At 48.2% G+C, this 19,779-nt stretch overlaps 1 protein-coding gene across 4 annotated transcripts in view; it reads left to right on the plus strand.

The window, feature by feature from the left end:
- The window catches only part of GRID1 (glutamate ionotropic receptor delta type subunit 1), a 680,604-nt gene that overhangs the window by 456,641 nt on the left and 204,184 nt on the right, over positions 1-19,779 (plus strand). For all 4 annotated transcript variants that reach the window (XM_032838417.1, XM_032838432.1, XM_032838424.1 and 1 more), the window contains exons 6-7: positions 4,982-5,152; positions 18,118-18,279. In XM_032838417.1, coding sequence (XP_032694308.1) covers positions 4,982-5,152; positions 18,118-18,279 — 333 coding nt within the window. The remainder of the gene's footprint in view (positions 1-4,981; positions 5,153-18,117; positions 18,280-19,779) is intronic.

The raw sequence follows: 19,779 nt of genomic DNA on the forward strand, positions 1-19,779 counted from the left end.
CATACCTAAAAAGCTGGGAAAATAGCTACCTAATAAATCCAAAGACAATAGAAAAATAACAAAGATAAGAGTAAAAATTAATGAAATAGAAAACCAGAGAAACTTATAAGAGAGATTCAGTTAAGCCAAAACTTACTTTTTGAAAAGGATTTATGGGCACCTAGGGCTGAGTTGGTTGGGTGTCTGACTCTTGGTTTCAGCTTGGATAGCGGTCTTGGAGTTGTGGTATCAAGCCCTGTGTTGGGCTCCGTGCTCTGTGCAGAGTCTGTTTGGGATTCTCTCCCTCCCTCTCCCACTGTGCCTCCCTCCACCCTCCTGTCTCTTCCTCTCTCTCTCAAATGAATCTTAAAAGAAAAAAAGATTTATAAAATAAACTTCTAGTATCAAAATAAGAGAGAGGGCACAAATAAATATTGTTAACAGTAGATGAGAGCATGTAGCTTTAGATGCATTAGAGAAAGTGAAGAAGTAGAGAGATTGTGAAAAACATAGGCCAATCAACTGGAAAGCTGGACAACACAGGTGAATTTTTAGAAGAAAAAATGACTTTGGGCAAAGGAGGAGAAACAAGCAAAATCCCCATATAAAAAAATAATTTAATCAGTAATAAGAATCTTCCTACAAAGAAAACACTGGGTTAGGAGAGTTTATAGGCCAGTTCTACCAAACATTCTAGAGAGTAGAGAAGATATTTATGACATGTGGTGAAGAATTATCTAGAATTTTTTTTAAAAAGTTCCCACAAATCGATATGATGCAAGAGACCCAACCTAATAGAAATTGAAGAAAAACACAAATGCAAGAACGGAAACAGAAGTGATTCATACATAGATATATGAAAGATATTTAACTCTATTAAGAATTAGAGAAGTGGAATCAAATCCAATAATGTACCAGTTCCTACTCACCAGGTTGACAAATATTAGGAAGTCCTACAATAATGTGCAGGTGCAGGCAAGTGTGTAGGAGCTCTTTTTACTACAAATGATCATAAATTGGTACAATCACTTTGGAAATTTGGTATTCCTTCGTGTATTTGAACATATTCATATTCTCCTATCAAGGAATTCTAATTCTAGGTATATACCCTAAAGAAATTCTTACACAAGTGCACCAACACATATGCACAAGAAAAATGTGCACAGAAGCTTTGTAATAGCAAACAAAAACATTCCAATGGGAAGGAACACCAGGGTATATAAATGGTTGCATAGTCATACGGGCAATGGGATACAGTTGTATAAAGAAGTAAACTAAGCAGTACCCCCATCACCTGGACAGATTACAAAAGTGTTAAATGTTCACGAGTATTGGAATTGTCTGGGGAGCTCATGGAGAACACAGAGGCTTTGCTTGATAAAGTGAAATGGGGTTAGACCTCTCTATATCTTATCAAGTTCCCAAGGTGATGCAGATGCACAGCAAAGTTTGAGGAACACAACTGCCAAAATTTTAGCTTGCACGAAGCTCAACAAAATGTAGAAGACAAAGTTATACATTATTTGGGCTACGTACATAAGTCATAGTGTGATGAAGTTAGCTGCTGGTGAGGAGGAAGGTGTAAGCATTTGGGGAGGAGGCAGCCTACCAAGATGCAGGATATACTTTATTTCTCAGCTTGATAGAAAACCCACTGATCCTTTTATTATTCATACTTAATGTGATGTTTGTGCCTAAGATCTGTTTCACAGTATGAGCTTACAAAGTCATAAAAGCAAGATTTATTTCAAGCCTGTGTGTCCCGATCGGCATCTGGATATGACACATTATTGCTGCCACTGCCGAGTCACTGACTTTAGTGAGGGTAGTGCAGGTCACATGGTGTATACACATTGTCTTTCTTCTGCTGCTCATCAGCAGTGCTCTCTGGAAGGAATAGTCAACTGGGACAAAGGGAGAGTTTGTTCTCCAAATGCGTGGAATAAATTGGCTGCTTGAATTGCCCTCTGCATCCATAGGAAAGTCCAGAAGTTGGATGTCTTCACATGGGTCCAGAGACTGACCTGGTGGGAAGCCTGGAGACAGCACCTGACAGCAGCAAGCAAGGAGTGCGTGGATCCCTGCATGTAGCCCTGTGATACTGAAGGGACCCAGGGGGCCAATAGCATAGGAGAGGGCCTGGCACAGAGCTCCTGGAACTGACTGATGATGTAGGGTTGGAATTTTCTAAGGGGAAGGACACATCCCTGGTAGAAGAGATGCCCCCAAGGGATCTGAGGGAATTGTTTCTGTGGATTCATAGATTCTGATTGCAGCTGTTTCTGTACTGGAGGATAAGTATGGGCCCAGAAGTGCAGGGATCAGGGAGGACTGCACTGGGAGACAGTGTATGTGCTTTAACCCAGAGTGAGTGGGTGAGAACTGGGCCACAGGAGACGGGGTTTGTAGAGATCCTCACTAATGTAGCTAATGGGTTGGGTTGTGCTGTGCCAAGTTTGCAAGGAGTTCTGGGAAGGCAGAATGGAGAAAGAATAGCATAGGGACCACAGCAGCTGGGGGCAGGGGCAAAGCTTCCCCCCACCATACTGTTTAGGTTGTGGCTGCCCTTGGCTCACTATACACTCACCCCAGGTTCTACTGCAGGTTGCTGGGAAATATGATGGCTGTGCTTTCCAGAAAGGTACTGTGCACCCTGTAAGTCAGGCTCCCTACAGAGTTCCAGGGTCCTGCTCTGGATGCAGTGGGGAGTGCTTATGTCACTGACCAGCGGGGAAGTTGAGAATGCAAGAAAGGTTTAGTCAAAGAGCGTTTATAGTGGCTCTGCCATTAGGAGTAAGTGAGAAAAACAAAAGGTTTGTAACCTCCCCATTTCCTCTCCAAGGTGTGTGGGCTCTGGTGAACACTCTTGTGCATAGTTCAAATTATGTTCTTCCTGACCTCACAGAATTCCTCTCCTAATCCTCTATATTCCTTGTCCAAGGAGAGCTAGCTAGTCCATCCTTGCCCTTTCCCACAGTCCTACTTACTGTTAGATCAGAATGTGCTTTCTCTCACCCCACTGGCCTATGCTCAGGGCAGGGCCTCTGTGAGCAGGGCAGCTAAGAGCAGAGCGCAAACATCCTGCTCAGCTATGGTCTCTACCTCTGCTCGGGTTGCTGAAGCCTAGCTCGTTCTGGGCGCATTCTGGTAGCCCTCAGATGCGAACACTTTGCCCTTTCCCCATCTCCCGCCTGTTGATCACCTTTCCTTCACCAGTCTTTTGTTTGAAATACAAAGTTTAGTGGTTCTAATCCAGATGCACTTTATTTTATTTTTATTTTTAATTTTTTTAAGATTACTATAATTCCACATCTCTGGGAGCTATCTAAAAGGATACAAGTCTTACTGTCTCCCTTTCTCCCGGATCTGCATATGGTTTCAACTGGCCAGTCTTCACGCTCACATCAGGTTCCTAAGACAGTTCCTGGAATAGATACGTTAACAATTCACCCTTCAACATGTTGTATTCTGGTGTAAGTGATCTGAAAGCCCGGATCACTGATTTCTAATCTTCTTACCTTCATTTATACCAGTTCATCATCTCAAAGCTAGAATGTATCATCTGCAAGGAGGAAGATTTAAAACCTATTTTAAGACATAAGTTATTCACAGTCAAAATCTTGACTTGCAACCAACCACCGATTTAGCCACGTTTGAGAGACAGTAAACAAGCACTTTCCTGAACCTGACTCCTCCTCCCGAACCCTCGATTTTTGTTAGTTTGTATTTTTTGTCATTGCTGAGTTGCTTCTAGCCTTGAAGCATTTTGGTTACTGTCTTGCCGTCTGGTCTCTCCCTAAGGCAAGCAGACACAGGCTTTTGTTAAGAAAAACTGATCGTAGCCCCGGTAGCCCCGCTTTGTACCTAAACCTTTCCAGGGCTTCTCATTGCCCTTGGCTGAGCCCCACCACAGCTCTGTGGCTGCCCCTGACCACTCCTCCTTTCTTCCTGGGAAGCCATGGGTAGGGGTTGGGGGACAGCGGACTTCATGGGCCCTGCTGCCTCTGCTGGAAATCCTGTGCCACAGGGTGTCCTGTTGTGTCTCTCCCCCCCCCCCCCCCCAAAGCCTCGGTCTTCAGCAGCACTCCCAGCAACTCAGTTCTGCATTGCCCTGGCCCCACATAACACTTCTGGCACTTTGCCTAACAAGTTCATCCTTCAGGTTCAGCGTCAGTGCTAATTCCTCATAGAAGCCTGCTCCTGGAAGGAGCTCCCTGTGGTCTGCTGCCTTTGCTGTTTCTCTGCTTGCAAATGCTCAGTGAAAATGGGGTAATAATGGGATTTACCTCACAGAACTCCTGCAGTCATGAGCACCAAATGAGATAATGTGTGTAGATGTCCACCATGGAAGCACAGTGGGTTTCCTTGGCCCCTAGATTTCCTTATGGTGGCACTTGGCATATTTCATGCTATGCAGACTAGAAACTTTACGGGTTGGGTTAGGCCTGACTCATTCGAGGTCGTCTCCCCAGTGCTTAGTACAGAACAAACCACATAGGAGATGCTGGGTAGGTTTTATGCAAGGAATGAGTGGGTATATTTTCAAAATTTCAAAGACCTTAAGAAAAAGAAAAGCAAATCTAATTGTTAAAGAATTAAGGGAAATTTAATTACATTTTGGCCAAAACCAGGTTTGTTTCTCTCAGGTAGATGATGACCCCCAATAGGAAATGTAGCTTTGACTTCCAGCAGCTGCCTACTATGACATTCGGCAGGATGGATTTTTCAGAGCTTGACCCCACGGAAGCCAAGGCATGGTGGTTTGGTGGCCAGATATCTTTTTCTGGCCTGCAGGAAAGCTGTTGAATAATCCTATTTGCATTTTAGGGTTAGCGAGTGTTATTTATAAATAACCAACTAATGAACTGTGTGACGTGGGCCCAAGCCCTTGACCCCTTCAGCACCAGCTGCTGGGGAGGTTGGCCATCGATACCTCGTGAGGGGCCTTTTGCAGACACGGTTGGTGAGTCAATGGTGAACCTGAGTCTGGTTGTCTTCCTAGGAAATCAGCGACCCGGAGATCCTGGATCTGGTGCACAGCGCCCTTGGCCGGATGACCGTGGTCCGGCAGATTTTCCCATCTACAAAGGACAACCAGAAATGCATGAGGAACAACCACCGCATCTCCTCCCTGCTCTGTGACCCCCAGGAAGGCTACCTCCAGATGCTGCAGGTCAGTGCTCCCCTCCTGAGCTCCCTCCAGAAAGGGGTCTCACCTGTGCCCTTGGCCTGCTACAGGCTAGGGGCAAAGATATGCCTCAGCTTCAGCTGAGCACTGTTTCCCACCAACTTTAATTGCTAGAACCCTGTCATTTGCTGAAATTGAAACCAGTCAACTGGGCAGTGCCTCTGAGCAGCGTTAGCAGGCAATTATGCCTGTTGTCAGTAGACAGGGCCTATTAGCTCACTGGGTGTCTCTTGTATTTAAAAGTTACATGTTCAGGGACGAAAGCGATCACTGTTTCTTAGGCTTCTTTGTGGGTGATGGGTTCGCTTGGCGGGATTGGGGATGGGGAGTCATCGTTTGAGTCTGTTTTAGGGTCTTCCCCGTGAGAAGTCAATAATATAGACATAGGTCCTGTGAATCAACTAGAGACTATCCCAGCTCATCTGCTGAGGGCTAGTGTTTAGGTCAACCATGACACTGCTGGAGTCCCAGCTGAAGAGGGAGAGGCAAAAGGTAGGACCTTGACTTGCCTAGGTGTTGCATTCCTTCCAAGGCAACAGGTCCAGTGTTTCTGGACAGTGCTTCTGCCACACCTTGTACCACACATGCAATCAGTGTTAGCTTCTCCTGGGGCCAGGGAGGAGGATGTGGGGTTGTGTACCTATTGGAAGAGGTGGTTTTCACTCTGGGTGTTTGGGAATAACGATGAAGCATGGTGAAGACTGTCCTCTGGCAGCCAGGAATCCACTTCTTTGTTAAGAATGTTGTGTATAAGAAAACTTTCATATGGGGGCACCTGGGTGGCTCAGTCGGTGAAGTGTCCAACTCTTGGTTTCAGCTTACATCATGATCTTGTGGTTGTGGGACTGAGCTCCATGTTGGGCTCTGTGCTCAGTGCAGAGTCTACTTTAGACGTTCTCTCCCTCTCCCTCACACTCATGCTCTCTCTCAAATAAATAAATACATAAAAACTTAAAGGACACTTTCATCTGATGCTGGTTGGCTGACCCATAACAGAGGGAAATTTCTCCCCACTGGGTTTGCAATGATTGCCCAGAAATTTGTGCATGTGATATGCTTGCAGTCAGTGTTTGCAAATAATTGTGCCTCCTCTACCCAGCCAGGCCTGAGGAGTAGAAATCAGGGTTCAGGACGGACATGCTGTGTCTGCTGCCTGAGCATCCGTTCTGTCCCAGGACATTTTGGTATTACCTTACCGGGGGGCACACATTTTGGGGAGGGGAATGGTTAGAATCTCTGGAGGGGGCTGGGTCCTGTGGAATCTACCAAAGCATCCAATCCATTCTGTAATCTTATATTTGGGGGGGGGGAGGAAACGTGCCCCAACAGATGGTAAACACTAGAAATATATTCTTGGTTGATGAGGAAACATAGCAGACACAGATTTTAGCTGGAGTAATTCCCACTACTCCCATATACACTGTTCCAGGAGGCCGCCACAATGTCTGAGGGCTTTCTAAGGTGGTGAAGCATGGGTCAAGGGAGTGGACAAAGGCCCCTGCAGGGCCCGTGGACTCAAGAGCCCTGGGCATATGGGCCAGGGGTGGAATGTGCTTCGTACAGGATTTTCTGTTTTTGGGTGCTGCTGGCCTGCTCTACCTTCCTCCTTTCTAGAGCTTAGAAGAAGTAGGACCAAATAAGTCCCCCTCTCTGTGCCTCTGTTTACCACCCCTACTGATTTTTGGTGGATAGGGGTAGGGTGAGACGATGCGGCTCAGACAGTGTGTGCCCAACACTGTGTCCTCACCTGGGGCAGGAGGGTGAGGGGATTCTGTTATTCTTTGTGTGGCCAGACCCTGGGAGGGTCTTACTCCCAGGCTGTTCTCCGCAAGCTTTCAACCCTTGAAGGTCTCCATCCCTCTCCAGCCTTGCCCCCACCCCACACCTTTGCCCCATCAGTTTTTCCAGTTCTTGCCTGGTCACACTGCACTCCTTCTCTTTGAGGAGCCAGGAAGGGCCCCTTGCAGGACACAAGTCTGTGCGGCATGCACTGTGGGCAGCACGAGAAGGGGGTACTTCTCATCAAGGCCTCTGATCACTGTCATATTATGGACTAAACGGAGCTGTTGGGCTCTTTGGTGGCACATCAGACACACTAGATGCAAAGAATGCATCCTGGAGGACAGGAGAGCAGAGGAGATTGGGAGGACAGATGAAGCATCTGGTGGAAGGTCTACTAAAATGACCCATAGCCGTTAAGAGGGTAAACAGAGGCACAGCTCTGAGGTTTATGGCTCGTTATCATCAAATGTGGTAAAGGCAATATCAGAGCTAGAACCCTGACCATCCTGTCTGCCTTTGTCCATTTCTGCTGACACCCAGGCCCTACATCAAGAGCAGGATGGAAGAGGCACATCACAGAGATCTTGTGGCAAGGGAGTAGCAGTAGCGTGGCAACAATCGCAGTAGTAGTAGTAGGAGTGCAGTAACAGTACTGCTAGTAGCAACAGTAGTCGGTAGTGATGGTAGTAGCAGCAGCAATTTTAGTAGTAGCGACAGTAGTAATAGTAACGGTAGTAACACTAGCAGTAGTAACAGTACAGTAACAGTACTAGTAGTAATAGTAGTAGCAGTGCAATAACAGTATGGTTAGTAGTAGTAGTAACAGTAGTAGCAGCAGTGCAATAACAATACTAGTAGTAGCAGCAGTAGTAACAGTAGTAGCAGCTGTGACAGTAGTAACAGTAGCAGTAATAGTGATACAGCAGCAGTAGCAGTAGCACTCTGTAGTAACAGTGCTAATAGTAATAGCAGCAGCAACGATAGCATTAATAGTAGTAGCAGTACAGTAACAGTGCTACTAGTAGTAGCAGAAGTAGTAGTAGCAGTGTCAGTGCAGTAATAGTACTAGCACTAACAGTAGTAGCAGAGGTAGCAGCAGGAGCACAAGAGCTACATCCCCTCGGTTCAAATCCCGGTAACTCTAGGTACTAATGAATTATTTCATTATTATTATTTATTTGTCATTTTGTGCCTCAGTTTCCTGTTCTGTAAATTGGAAGGAAAATGTCTATCCCTCAGAGACATAATGAAAATTAGATGAGGGAGCATACAGGAAGCATCTAGAACAAGATTGAACTATTAACTGTGTCACTGTAGAGGAGGTGGTCAGATGTACTCAGTGTCTGCCGAAAGGCTAACCATGGCCTCATTTTTTTTTTTTTTTTTTTTTTTGTGTAAGGTATAGTCCACTTGTCTTTCTGAGCAAGCTCTTTAAACGCATCACAGCGGGTGGGAGAGCAGTTCCCATCGGTCTAGCCCCGTCTTGCGTCCCCGGCTTCATGTGCCACTTACTGTCCACACCGCTCCCGCAGGCGCTCCATCAGAGCTGCCTCGTGTCGGGGAGGAGAGGCCATGTCCGGGAGACCCACTCAGCCCTCCCAACAAGACCCTGCTTGTTGTAGACCCTCCATAAGGACGGATGGGCTAGATCTGTTAATGATGCAGATCTTAACACAAGTTAAACTGTTTCTAGAAGTCTCCTTATATATCTATAAATAAAGCACTTTATTAAAGGAATCTGTCTCTATTTGTTGCCTCTGCCTTGAGTGGGGGTGTGACGAGAGGGAAATGCGGATTTACTTCCTCATCCAGCCCAACTCCTAGATTCATCTCATTTACAAGCCATTCTCTTTGAGTTTCCTTAGTAGCTATTACCACTTCTTTATTTCTTAATGACAGTATAGAAAACAAACTAATTTCTACCAGCCTCTAGCTGTGAGATTTATTGAGAAGACTCTAACATGTTTAGAACAACTAGCTCAAGAAAAAATAAAACATTTATGTCATGGATCATTAACTTTGTCTTGATGGAATTAATGAAAATCCTTTTGGAAGTGGTGTTCTCAAGTCCATCTTTTCGCTCTTCCCCCAGACGGCTGCTATAATCTTAGGACAATAACTCTGGGTTAGAAGTTTTCCTGAGGACCATCGTGAATGGGAAGTTTTTACCAGATAGTCTATCTCTTGGCTCCTCCACTGAGCTGGGCTCAGAAACCCTGTTTTCTTCTATTAGGCCTCTGGTCAGGGTTTCCTGTGCTCCAGACCCAAAGCCAGCCCTCTTATAGCAAATCAATTCGGTTCCTATTTAGTAAAAAGAAAGACTCTTGGAGGAAAAATACCTAAGTAAGTGACTTCCCAGAGCTCCAAAAAGCATTATATTCACCTGTGTGCTCTTGTCTACTTTCCCCTACAAAGCACTGTCTCATTTGGGTATTTCTCATTCTTATTTTCCTGACAAGTCAGTGTAGGGCCTGTCTGACTCGGCCAGTAATAAAAGTGATAACTAGTCCCCAAGAACCTTGAGACTTTGCTAAGATTTCATAGACAGCCTTGCTCAGAGGAGAATCTAGAAAGTACTCCGTCTTCAGAACGCGCCGTCTGGTGACGTCAGGGCTGCAATGGAACTAACAGACATATTGTCACATTGTGACCCCGTTTATATTCAAATGGGTTTTCAAAGGGGAACAGGCACCGTGATAGGAGCTGTGTTGTCTAGTCTGCGTGGAGCCTGATTCTTGAATTAAGCTATGGGGGCTAATGCGGTATTATTATAAATGCCCCCTCAGGTTGGAATTTCTCCTCTTAGTGCATTTTTAAAGTGTCCAGTGACTTGATAGTGGATTCATTCTTCATTCACTGAGTCTATGAAAATATTTCAAAACTCCCCCTCCCCACCTGTCCCTATTTCTTTAGGGCTTTCTGGATTATTCTCTGGCTACAAGTTGTTTGCCAGTCTGCCAGTAGAAGCCTTTCCTCTGGAGTGACAGTGAGCTACCCCACACCATAGCTACCTTGGACTTCATGTCACTTTCAGTGCTTTCCATTTTTCACCCTAAACCCTCAGAGGGAACATAGAGCAACCGTCGGTCAGGAGGCCTGTCGGGCACACGGTGAAGCGTGATCCTCAACTGCCGTTGTCAGAGACAGTCACACAGATGGTCTCTCTGGCTGCAGCCAGCTGCTGTCCTGGCCACACACGGCCACCTGCGCATCTGGAGCCCAGAGAGCATCAGGTGTGGACCAATGCCTCTCCCTACGCTGCCATCCCTTGGGCTTGGGTGGTGAGCAGAGCTCCCATCCCCTTTGCCCTCTGCCCCATCCCCTTTGCTCTCTGCTCCCTCCTCAGACCGGGCTGTGGTGGCCTCTCTCAGGATGGGCGGGCTGGCAGCAGTTGGCCAGAAAGACCTTGCCTGGGGATGGGTTTCTCAAGCTGTGACATCTGGGCATCAGCTTGTCCTCCCAGCAGGACCCTCTGTTGGCTGCTTGTCTGACTTTGCTGGATGACCAGCGCCTGTTTGAGGATCTGGTCAGACGTTAGTTCCTGCTGTTTGCCCCTGTGAGGTCTCCCTGAACAGCCCCCTTGGCTTGATTAATAATGGAGGGAGAGAAAACTGGGGTCCTTAGGAGCCTGGAGGAAATGCAAACTTTCTCTGAGGTTTCTCTCTCTGGCATGGGGGGGATAATGGTCTGGTGTCAAGATGGACCTGGCTTGTGTGGCTGTGACCCTGGCCTGCCATTCATCTTCCTTTGCCTTCAAGCATGATTCTTCCCTTGATAATGTGAAGTCACAACAATTCCCTGGGCCCTGGCGTGTAATGGAGACAAGGCTGGAGCACCCTCAGATTTGCTACAGGGAAACATCTCCCGAGAGCTGGCTATACAACGGGGCCATTGTCCCTCAGGGGCCTCTCCCTTCCAGTCTGAGGGCGATGGGCACAGGACTCCACCTGCTGGGGTCCTGATGGGATCAGGAGAGGATAGCTCTCCTGAAGAGCTTAGCGTATTTCCCAGGGAGGGGGGGATTGCTGGGGAAGCTTATATTTTCATTTCTCCTGGCCCTAATCCTGCTTTTGGGGACTCAGGTAAGTAAACAGATCATCCGGGCTTCAGAAGGGATGGACTGCACCTCACTCAGTGCTGACCCAGATGCAAAATCAGCGCATTTCTTGGCTTCACGCACAAACCCAAGTCTCAAAGATGCTGTCACGTATGGTAGGGGCCAGGGTGGGGCATTGGCATTGGCACAGACAGCCTGTGAGATCCTAAGTTCCCTCCTGCTGGGGAATGTTCCCCGCTTGTCCCTTCCCCCTCAAGCTCTATCCTCTCTTTCCTGCTGGCCTTCCTATCTGTCCTCTATTTTCTCTCTCTGGGTCTTGACTCCAAAGTACATTCTCATTTTTTTCATGAAGATCAACTTAACAGTTTTACTGGTAGCCTTTGTTCCTGCTGACGCAGGTAGTTTCCTAAATAAAATATAGTTACTGATGTAGTGGGGATGCTGGTGCTAACTCTTAAAAAAATGAAATCTGTTTTTCCATCTTGAGTCCTCGGTTGGTTCATGCGATTGGTCTTTGGTTATCCAGCAGCCAGGAGGGTCTACCTGGGTTTCTCAAGAACTTGCAGGCCCTAGTCAAGAGCTTCTGGCCAATTTCCGTCCTCTACCTCCCAGACATGTGTCCTCACCTTTCCCATTTCCCTCCTGAGGACCCACTTCCTGCATAGGTTATTGGCTTTGGAAAGCCTTGCCATGATCCCTGCCCCCGCCTGCTCCCCAGTCTCCTGGAAATGCCCAGATTGTGACTGGAGATGGACACTTCCCCATGGAACATATCATTCCATGGAACATATACCCTTTTCCCAGTGTGGCCTCTATCCTCTGTCAGTCATATTCTAAGAAACATTCTCTTTGCAAATACCTTGATATGTCTTTACCTTGGTGTTTTTTTTTTTCCTAAGAACAGACTTAAATCTATTCATTTAGCATTCACTAATTCTACAAACACTCCTTATGCACTCATTATGCTCTGTCTTAATTCCCACAAACTCTAAATAAATGGGGAAATTTTATCTTTCTTCCGCAGCATGTGCAGGTTAGAACAAAATAGCATATACAGAAACTCAGGGGCCCAGGAAAGCAGGGGCTGAGTTCAGTGTCTGAGGGGAGGGGTGGGAGGTGAGAAGTGTTGGAGTTCAGTCAGGGCAGAGGGTAGCTGCCAGGGTACTAAGGAGGAGGGGGCATGGGGGTGGGTGGGCTGGGAGACAAGGTAAGCAGTGGTTGCTGTTTCCCTAGGGAGAAATGAGGGCACCTGAACCATGCTGTGGTTGTGGGAAGTCACCACATAGAGAGGACATAAGGAAGCTTCCTTGGGATTGAAGCCCCTAAGTCTGGTCAGGAGCAGGTAATGGGTAACAGGTGACAGAGTATAGAACAAGGTGGTTTCCTCAGGGCTGGGCTGTAGCTGCCCCTGTTCTAGGCATACTTGCCTGCCTCCACTTTTCTTCTGCCCACCTGGCTGGTCTCATGGCAGGGTGGGCTGTGGAAGACTCCTGTGGCTGAGCCAGCCCTGCGGTGCCAATGTCAGTCCTTCCCCTGCAATGGGCCAAGCCACCCACCTTTCAGGAACCTGAGTCAGGGCATCGTGAGGCCCCCACTCTGGGCCTTCCTATGTTGGTACCTTTTATGCAACTCCCTGAGGGTAGAGAAGTAGCCTTTCCCATAACAGGCAGTTCTGCATTGCTTCAGCCCGTCCAGCTCCAGATGGCCCAGCTCGGGCCTGGGGACTGTGGCAGCTGTATTTCGCTGCTGGGGAAGGAGGAGACCAGGGACACGGGTCCAGGCAAGCTGCTTTCAGGCCGAGCTGGGCACATAATGCTCAAGGGGATCCTTGCTCAGACTTCCCAGTCACCAGCTGCAAAATCCAGATATGACTCCTGCTCGCCCTTAAGCAGCTTTCGGACCAGTGGGCCCTGGGGGAGAGGGTAAAGGTGTTGGCAGTACAAGTTCAGTTTCCCAGTAGTCCCGAGGCTTCAGTGTACCAGACCTGTGCTAGGCTCAGAGACGGGGACGTGCTGGAGGAGCTCTCAGACCATCCACATCAAAGTCAGGAGCCTGTGTAGATCTTTCATTCGCCCTTCCATTTCTTCCATAAATAAAGCTGTCCCCAGAGAGCGTGGCACACGGGTGTACTAGTATCCGCATTTCTCGGGGAAGTAAGTTCGGGTCACTCCCACTGCACCTCTCCGGGGTCATTGATCGTATTGGATTTGATTGTCCTTGAGATGAATCTAGAGCATTAAATGGCTTGTTTAACGTGACTTTGTAAGTGAGTGGAAGATTCAGGTCACTCGTTCAGTAAGCATGTACTGAACACTTGCTAGGTCTATGCACTGGAGGAATGAATGGCGATGAGCAAAGCTGGCCCAGGCTGGGATGAATCCAAAGCTCTTGCTCTTCCTACCAGGCCACCTGGCTAGGCTGCACACAGAGTTGAGTCAGAGTCATACGGTGTGACATTGAAAGAGGAATCGGGCATGTATCTCTCAGGTGGGGAAATGAATTAGCTGGCCTCCATTCCAGCTCTGTCCCCACTTAGAGCGGAGGCCATAGGCTCGAGTCTCAAGCCCCTTGCCTGGCTCTGGCTCTTGTCTGCCTCTGACTTTACTCCCTCTGGCATCTCTGACCTGGTTCTAGGCCTTTTGCTTTGCATCCAGGTCTTTACTCTGCCATGCCCTTGGCCTCAAACTTCAGTCTGTCTTCTGCTTCTCATGCCTACTTTCACCTGAAAAAAAATTTTTTTTTTTCGGTTTTGCTTCCTTGTCACTTTTGTGCTGTAATGTCCCTAGGCCAGCCAGAGGGGATGAGGGTTTAAATAATGACAGTCCCTGCTCTGCTTGTCTCTCTTCTGTGAATGAGCTCTGTGCTGTACCTTAACTGAGAAGTGAGGGAAAGAGTCCTTCAAACCAGGAGCCTTTTCTCTGCTCCTGTGGCCTGGAGCTCAGCTTGGGCTGTTAACCCCTTGAGCCCAACCATGAGTGAGGGTTCATGTAGCTGGGAGTCTCTCTCCTTCCAGACCACTTTTCTTGGTTCAGCGCCCATCATGACCATCCCCGACACTTGGTCTCCACCCACCTCCCCTGAGAAAAGGCTTGCTTTATGTCTGTCATGACCCAGATGAAGCCCCAAGCAGAAGCTGCCTTTCTACTATCTGCTCTTGATCTTTCCCCCAAAGGTCCCGTCTCCAGTCTGCAGACAACAGGACTGTAAGGGTAGTGCCCTCCCTTGGTGTCCCCACCAGTGAACCTAGCAAATCACCTAACTGGGAGGATGCCGAGGTAGGACAGGAGAGACAGGGCCACGGATCAACACAGGGTGTTAGTGTCTGCCTACAGTAGGGAGGAGTACTGACATAGCATCTAACCAGGAGAAGGGACAGGAGTAAGAGGATGTGGAGCTCCAAGTGGGGATCAAGAAGACATTCTGAGTAGGCTGTAGATGAGAAGCAAGTTGTGTTTGAACAAAGGAAGTTCTCTCCCAAGTCAAAGTGGAGGTGGCCAGTCTCTTCTTCCTACTGTTCTCTCTTTTTGGGGACCAAGATCAGTGTATATCCTCTTAGCAAGACATACATCCTCCATTCGCCCATCTATCTGTCCATCCATCCATCTCCCCCTCCAACCTTCCATCCACCTGTCCCTCCTCACTCCCACCTACCCATCCCCCAATCCATCTATCCATTTATCCCTCCATCCATCCACCCATCAAGTATGAATTAAGCACCAACCATATTCCAACCATATGGTTGGTGCTGGATGCTGTGGTTAGAGATGGCAAGAAAAGTTTTACACACACACACACACACACACACACACACACACACACATAAAAGTTTCATATATAAGAGTTATTTACAAGTTATATATGAATATGTACACATTTATCGATATATGTATATGTGTATATTTATGTATACATGCATATGTGTATATATGTATAAGTTATATCTATAACATACATGTATATATTTCCAGATATATCTATCTGGAAAGAGCATTGCTGAAGCCTTTAAACTGAAAGCTTGTTCCTTTGACCTGAAATGCGGTCACCCTTCCCAGCAGACATACTTGTGGGAGGACCGAGGGCTTCCTCTGGCCTTTCTGAGTCACATCCTGTTTTTGCCTCTTCATTTCCAGGCTCTCTGCATTCATACACTCGTTAAGTACCTTAATTCATTGTGAGCAGAAGTGCTGGAGGTAAAAAGGGATATTCCGTTGGGTGCTGGTCTGGGCCATGGCTGGGGCGGTGCTGTCCCAAGTGGTGTGTGCATGTGCATGAGACGGAATGTGAGTCAAAGAGTGTCAGCTGCTTGAATGCCATCAGCTAGGAGTGGGTGGCTGGGAACCCCATGAATGTCTTGAGAAGAGAAATCTTCACATTATGAAGGACTCTCCACTTTGAATTATTCTTTTGGAAAAAAATAAAATAAACCAAGCTAACTCTAAGTGGCTGACATTGTTCTGTAACAACGTCTCATTATGAGTTTGCCCCGCTCCAAGTACTAACCAGGCCCGACTTCCAGGAGGGAGTTGGACTTGTCAGCAATCATTCTGCAGTGGTAGGAGCTCCTGAGAGGGGGGATCTGACAAGCACAGAGAGTGGGTTAGTCTTTCTCATGGAGCAAATGTGCCCCCAGGGCTCGAGGGCTAGGAGACCCAGTTCAGGGGTTCCCTGTAGGACAGGAAGTAGGTTCTTGGTCATGGGAATGACTGCTTTCTGCTGTCAGGCAAGCCCCTGTGTACCACAGGGCTCTGGAACAGGACACTGGCCACTGACATGCCTGCTTCCCCTAGGCCTGAGGCCTTAGCTAAGTCTGCAGTGTCCACGTCATCCCAGGCACACTCCTGCCACATCTGAAACATCGCCTGTCCACCCCCCACCCTCTTCTTCCACAGGCCTTCATGGCCCACATCCCTGTGACCGCTGTAAGGATGCAGGTTGCATGTGCTTAAGACAGAGATCTGCAGGCAAGGCCAGGACACGTGAACACCCGCAGAAGTGGTCAGCTCTGCTTGACGTGCTGTGGCGGGAATGCCCCAGGCAGTTAGCGTGAGTTGCTAGACAGTCACGATGGAGCAGATGGTTTGAGGTCCTGCACTATGTCAGTTGCAGGGGGCGGTCCATGCTACCCCAGCTCTTGTCTGGGGCTCTGCTTTGGGGGCACCCAACCCAAGACACGTGAGGCAAGAAATTGCAGGTGGAGAACAAGGTGTGTAGGTACCGGGAGTGTGAGGGCCAGCCTGGGGAGTGGTGAGAGGTAAGGCTGGGTGACAGTAGGGGTTCTTCCTGCAGACCAAGGATCTTATTTGATTCTCCCGGGAGTCCTGTGAGGTTGACACATTCTCCTATTTTTATCCAGTGATTTTGTTTTCCTGAAATATTTTTAGCAGAAATCTTGCTGCTTAGGTGTACTCATCCCCTTGACCCACTTCGGCTATTGGTTGTTTGTGCAACCACACACCTGAACAGGGGCGGACATCCCCTCCTCTCCACCCCCTCCCCTTACACTCTTCTCCCTTTGTGCTCCATGACCTCCCCTTGGAGGAGTGGGCTAGGAGAAGTACCAGGCTGCCTTCCTTCCTGCAGAGGGCTCTGGAGGGGCCCCTGAGAGGGTGGGTGCTAGTGTTCGGGCTCAGGCACATCAGGGTGTTGAGTTGCTGTTAGGATGGTGAGCCAGATCTGTCCCATGCATGGATACCAGCATGATGCTGATGTTCTCCTCACTGTTGTCCCAGTGTCTCCCCAAAACTCGTGCTCTTGGGAGTTCTGAGGTGTCCTCTGTGAGCCATCTCTCTGTAGTGGATGGCTCAGCAGGGGGTATTTTCATATGTGCACAGTTGTGATCCCCAAGTGTATCCCTGGCTGGCGGTGATGTCCCTGTAGGGCAGGCTCTGTGGGCTCAGAATCTCCATTACCATAAGCTGCCAGTGTCACTCGGGCCACTCTTTACCCATCTGGGGACCAGAGTGATCTTTCCAAGACAAAGATCTGACTTCTGGGCACAGATTCACCAATGGCGTCCTTCTCCCAAAGTCACCTGTGTTGTTACTCTGTAGCATGACCCATAAGGCTCAACATGGCTAGATCCCTGATCCCTGCCTCCCTCTTTTTTTTTTTTTTTTTTAAGATTTTATTTATTTATTTGACAGAGAGAGATCACAAGTAGGCAGAGAGCAGGCAGAGAGAGAGAGAGGAGGAAGCAGGCTCCCTACTGAGCAGAGAGCCTGATGCGGGACTCGATCCCAGGACCCTGAGATCATGACCTGAGCCGAAGGCAGAGGCTTAACCCACTGAGCCACCCAGGCACCACCCCCCCGCCTCCCTCTTGATCCCACTTCCTCTCTGCGCTACCCATGGATGCAGACATTTGGTATTGGATTCAGTCCCTCTAACCCAGGGCTTGGCCACTTGTGGTCCCTGGGCTGGATCCGGCTCATTGCCTATTTTTTTTTAAATCTAATTTTATCTAAGTCTTTATTTTTTAATAAAGATTTATTGGCACATCCCTTGTTTATGTGTTGTCTGTGGCTGCTTTCCTGCTATAACAGCAAAATTGAGCCCCATGTAAGAGACTGGAAGGTCCATAAAGCCTAAAATTTTTCATAGATACATTTTTTATAGCCTAAAATTTCAAAGTCTAAAATATTTCATAGATAGTGCTGCTAGATCCTGCCCTACCTGACCCTGCTCCTTTGTACCTTCGTGCCTTGGCCTAATGCTGCCTCTCTGTAATGCTCCCCATCCTTTATCCTATGAATCCTTTGAGACCAAGCTTTCTGCCCATCCTTCCCCTATCCTGTGTTACCCGAGCAGGACGTCCCCTTGCATTCTTGCACAAAGCCCGTGTGTAAGTCTCAACCATGGTGCTGACTGGGCTGGTTCTCCTAGTGTTGTACAGATCCACTGCCCACTCTAGTTCCTGAAGCAGAGCTAGCTCTTATTCTACTTAGGACTCCATTGCCTGGCCTGGTTTTTGAATGAAGCTAGGAGACTGTGGTCTACATACTGGGCACCGCTTGTTAGTGTTGGCCCCCTGGATCACCCAGACCCTCTGCTGGTTTCTCCCATTTCTGAAAATGCATCAGTGGAAAGGGTTTCACTGCCTTTGTGTTTGCAGATCTCCAACCTCTACCTGTATGACAGCGTCCTGATGTTGGCAAATGCCTTCCACCGGAAGCTGGAGGACCGGAAGTGGCATAGCATGGCAAGTCTGAATTGTATACGCAAGTCCACCAAGCCATGGAATGGAGGGAGGTCCATGCTGGATACAATAAAAAAGGTGTGTGTAAGGGGACACCCACTGGGCGAAGGCTGAAGACAGACCCTTTCTTGTGCATAGACACTCCCCCACCCCCTTGAGCAAGTGCTCTGAAGCTTAGCTTTTTGTGTGGTTGCTCCTGCGGGCCCCTTCCAGGCCACTCTCCGTGCCACTCTTCCTTTCCCAGCGTTAAAGGCTGGTGAACTGGGCTTCATGGATATATATATATATATATATTTATTATTATTATTATTATTATTTGTGTTTTTCTACAAGGAGATTGGACTTAGAGAGGTTAAGTAACTTGCCTGAGGTCACAAGTAAGCAAACAATGGAGGCAACTGCCCAGCTTATGTGTGCCAGATGGCCACTATTTCTAAGAGGCTGTCTCAGCAGTGTGTGTGCTGATCGCCAAGACCTTAGCTTGTGTGTGTGTGTGTGTGTGTGTGTGCGCGCGCACATGCAAGTGCACATACACATCTATGTGTGTGCACATGTGTTCTGTGTTGATGATGTATTGCACACACTGAGGCACGACACCAAGTTGGAGGGCTGGGTTTGGAGTGAATTGGGTAATCACAGACTTGTTACAGTGAGTTGCCTTCTTGAGGCTTCAGAAGAGCATTTAGGGAAATCTACGGTGCTAGGAGTTGTAGGCACAGTAAATGGTGCTTGGTGGCATTAGCACTGAGTGTATTCTGTGTTGGTTGAATTTACTGCAGCCTGAGCTAGAGCTGGGGTGCGTCTCTGGCCAGCTCAGGCTCTGGGACTCCCCCAGCTCACAGTCTATGGGAGATCAAGGCTGGATGACACCCCCACCCTAAGCTTGAAGAGAGAGGGAACTCGCCACAGCCTCCCCCAGCCTCTCTGCCACTTGCTCCTACGGAGCCCAGTGCATGGCCAGAGAGAAGGGCAGGACTTCCACATCCACCATGTCCCATCTGTGCTGGACACCATGATTCATACACATTGCATCCTTCAAACCTTGCAGGCTCTGTGATGCGGAACTTATTAACTCCAGGCTGGAGATGATGGGAGATGGCTTGCCCAAGGTGGCACAGGCAGCAAAGCCAGGACTTGAGCTAGTATTGGCCTGCAGGGCACAGGCTTGCTGCCCTGTAACTTACCGCCGTGTGTCTGATATGGCTCCGTTGACCTTTGGCCCCCCACTCCTTGGCTCAGGTTAAGGTGACTCCTGGTGCAGATTGCAAGGGAAGATTAAGCTCTAGGAGGGTGGAAACAAAGCTGTCATTCTTTGATCTCATGGCTAGCATGATACATGGGAAGGAGCAGGTGCTCTTATCATATGGCCCGTATGAATATCAAGTGCAAGCCTTCAAAATTTCCCCTGTGAGCAGAGATCTGGGGAGCGTTGATCTTATTCTGGGGCTATAGGACTGCTAGCAGCCTTGTCCTCATTACAGCCTGTCCAGTGCTTCCTCAAGACCTTGATCATCCCATTCATGGGGCCTACCTCTTTCTCCTTCTTTGTCATTGGGATTCCATCCTATATTTTCCTCA

Source organism: Lontra canadensis, unplaced genomic scaffold, assembly GCF_010015895.1.
Source record: "Lontra canadensis isolate GAN:19392208 unplaced genomic scaffold, GSC_riverotter_1.0 scaffold3, whole genome shotgun sequence".
NCBI classification, from domain to species: Eukaryota; Metazoa; Chordata; class Mammalia; order Carnivora; family Mustelidae; genus Lontra; species Lontra canadensis.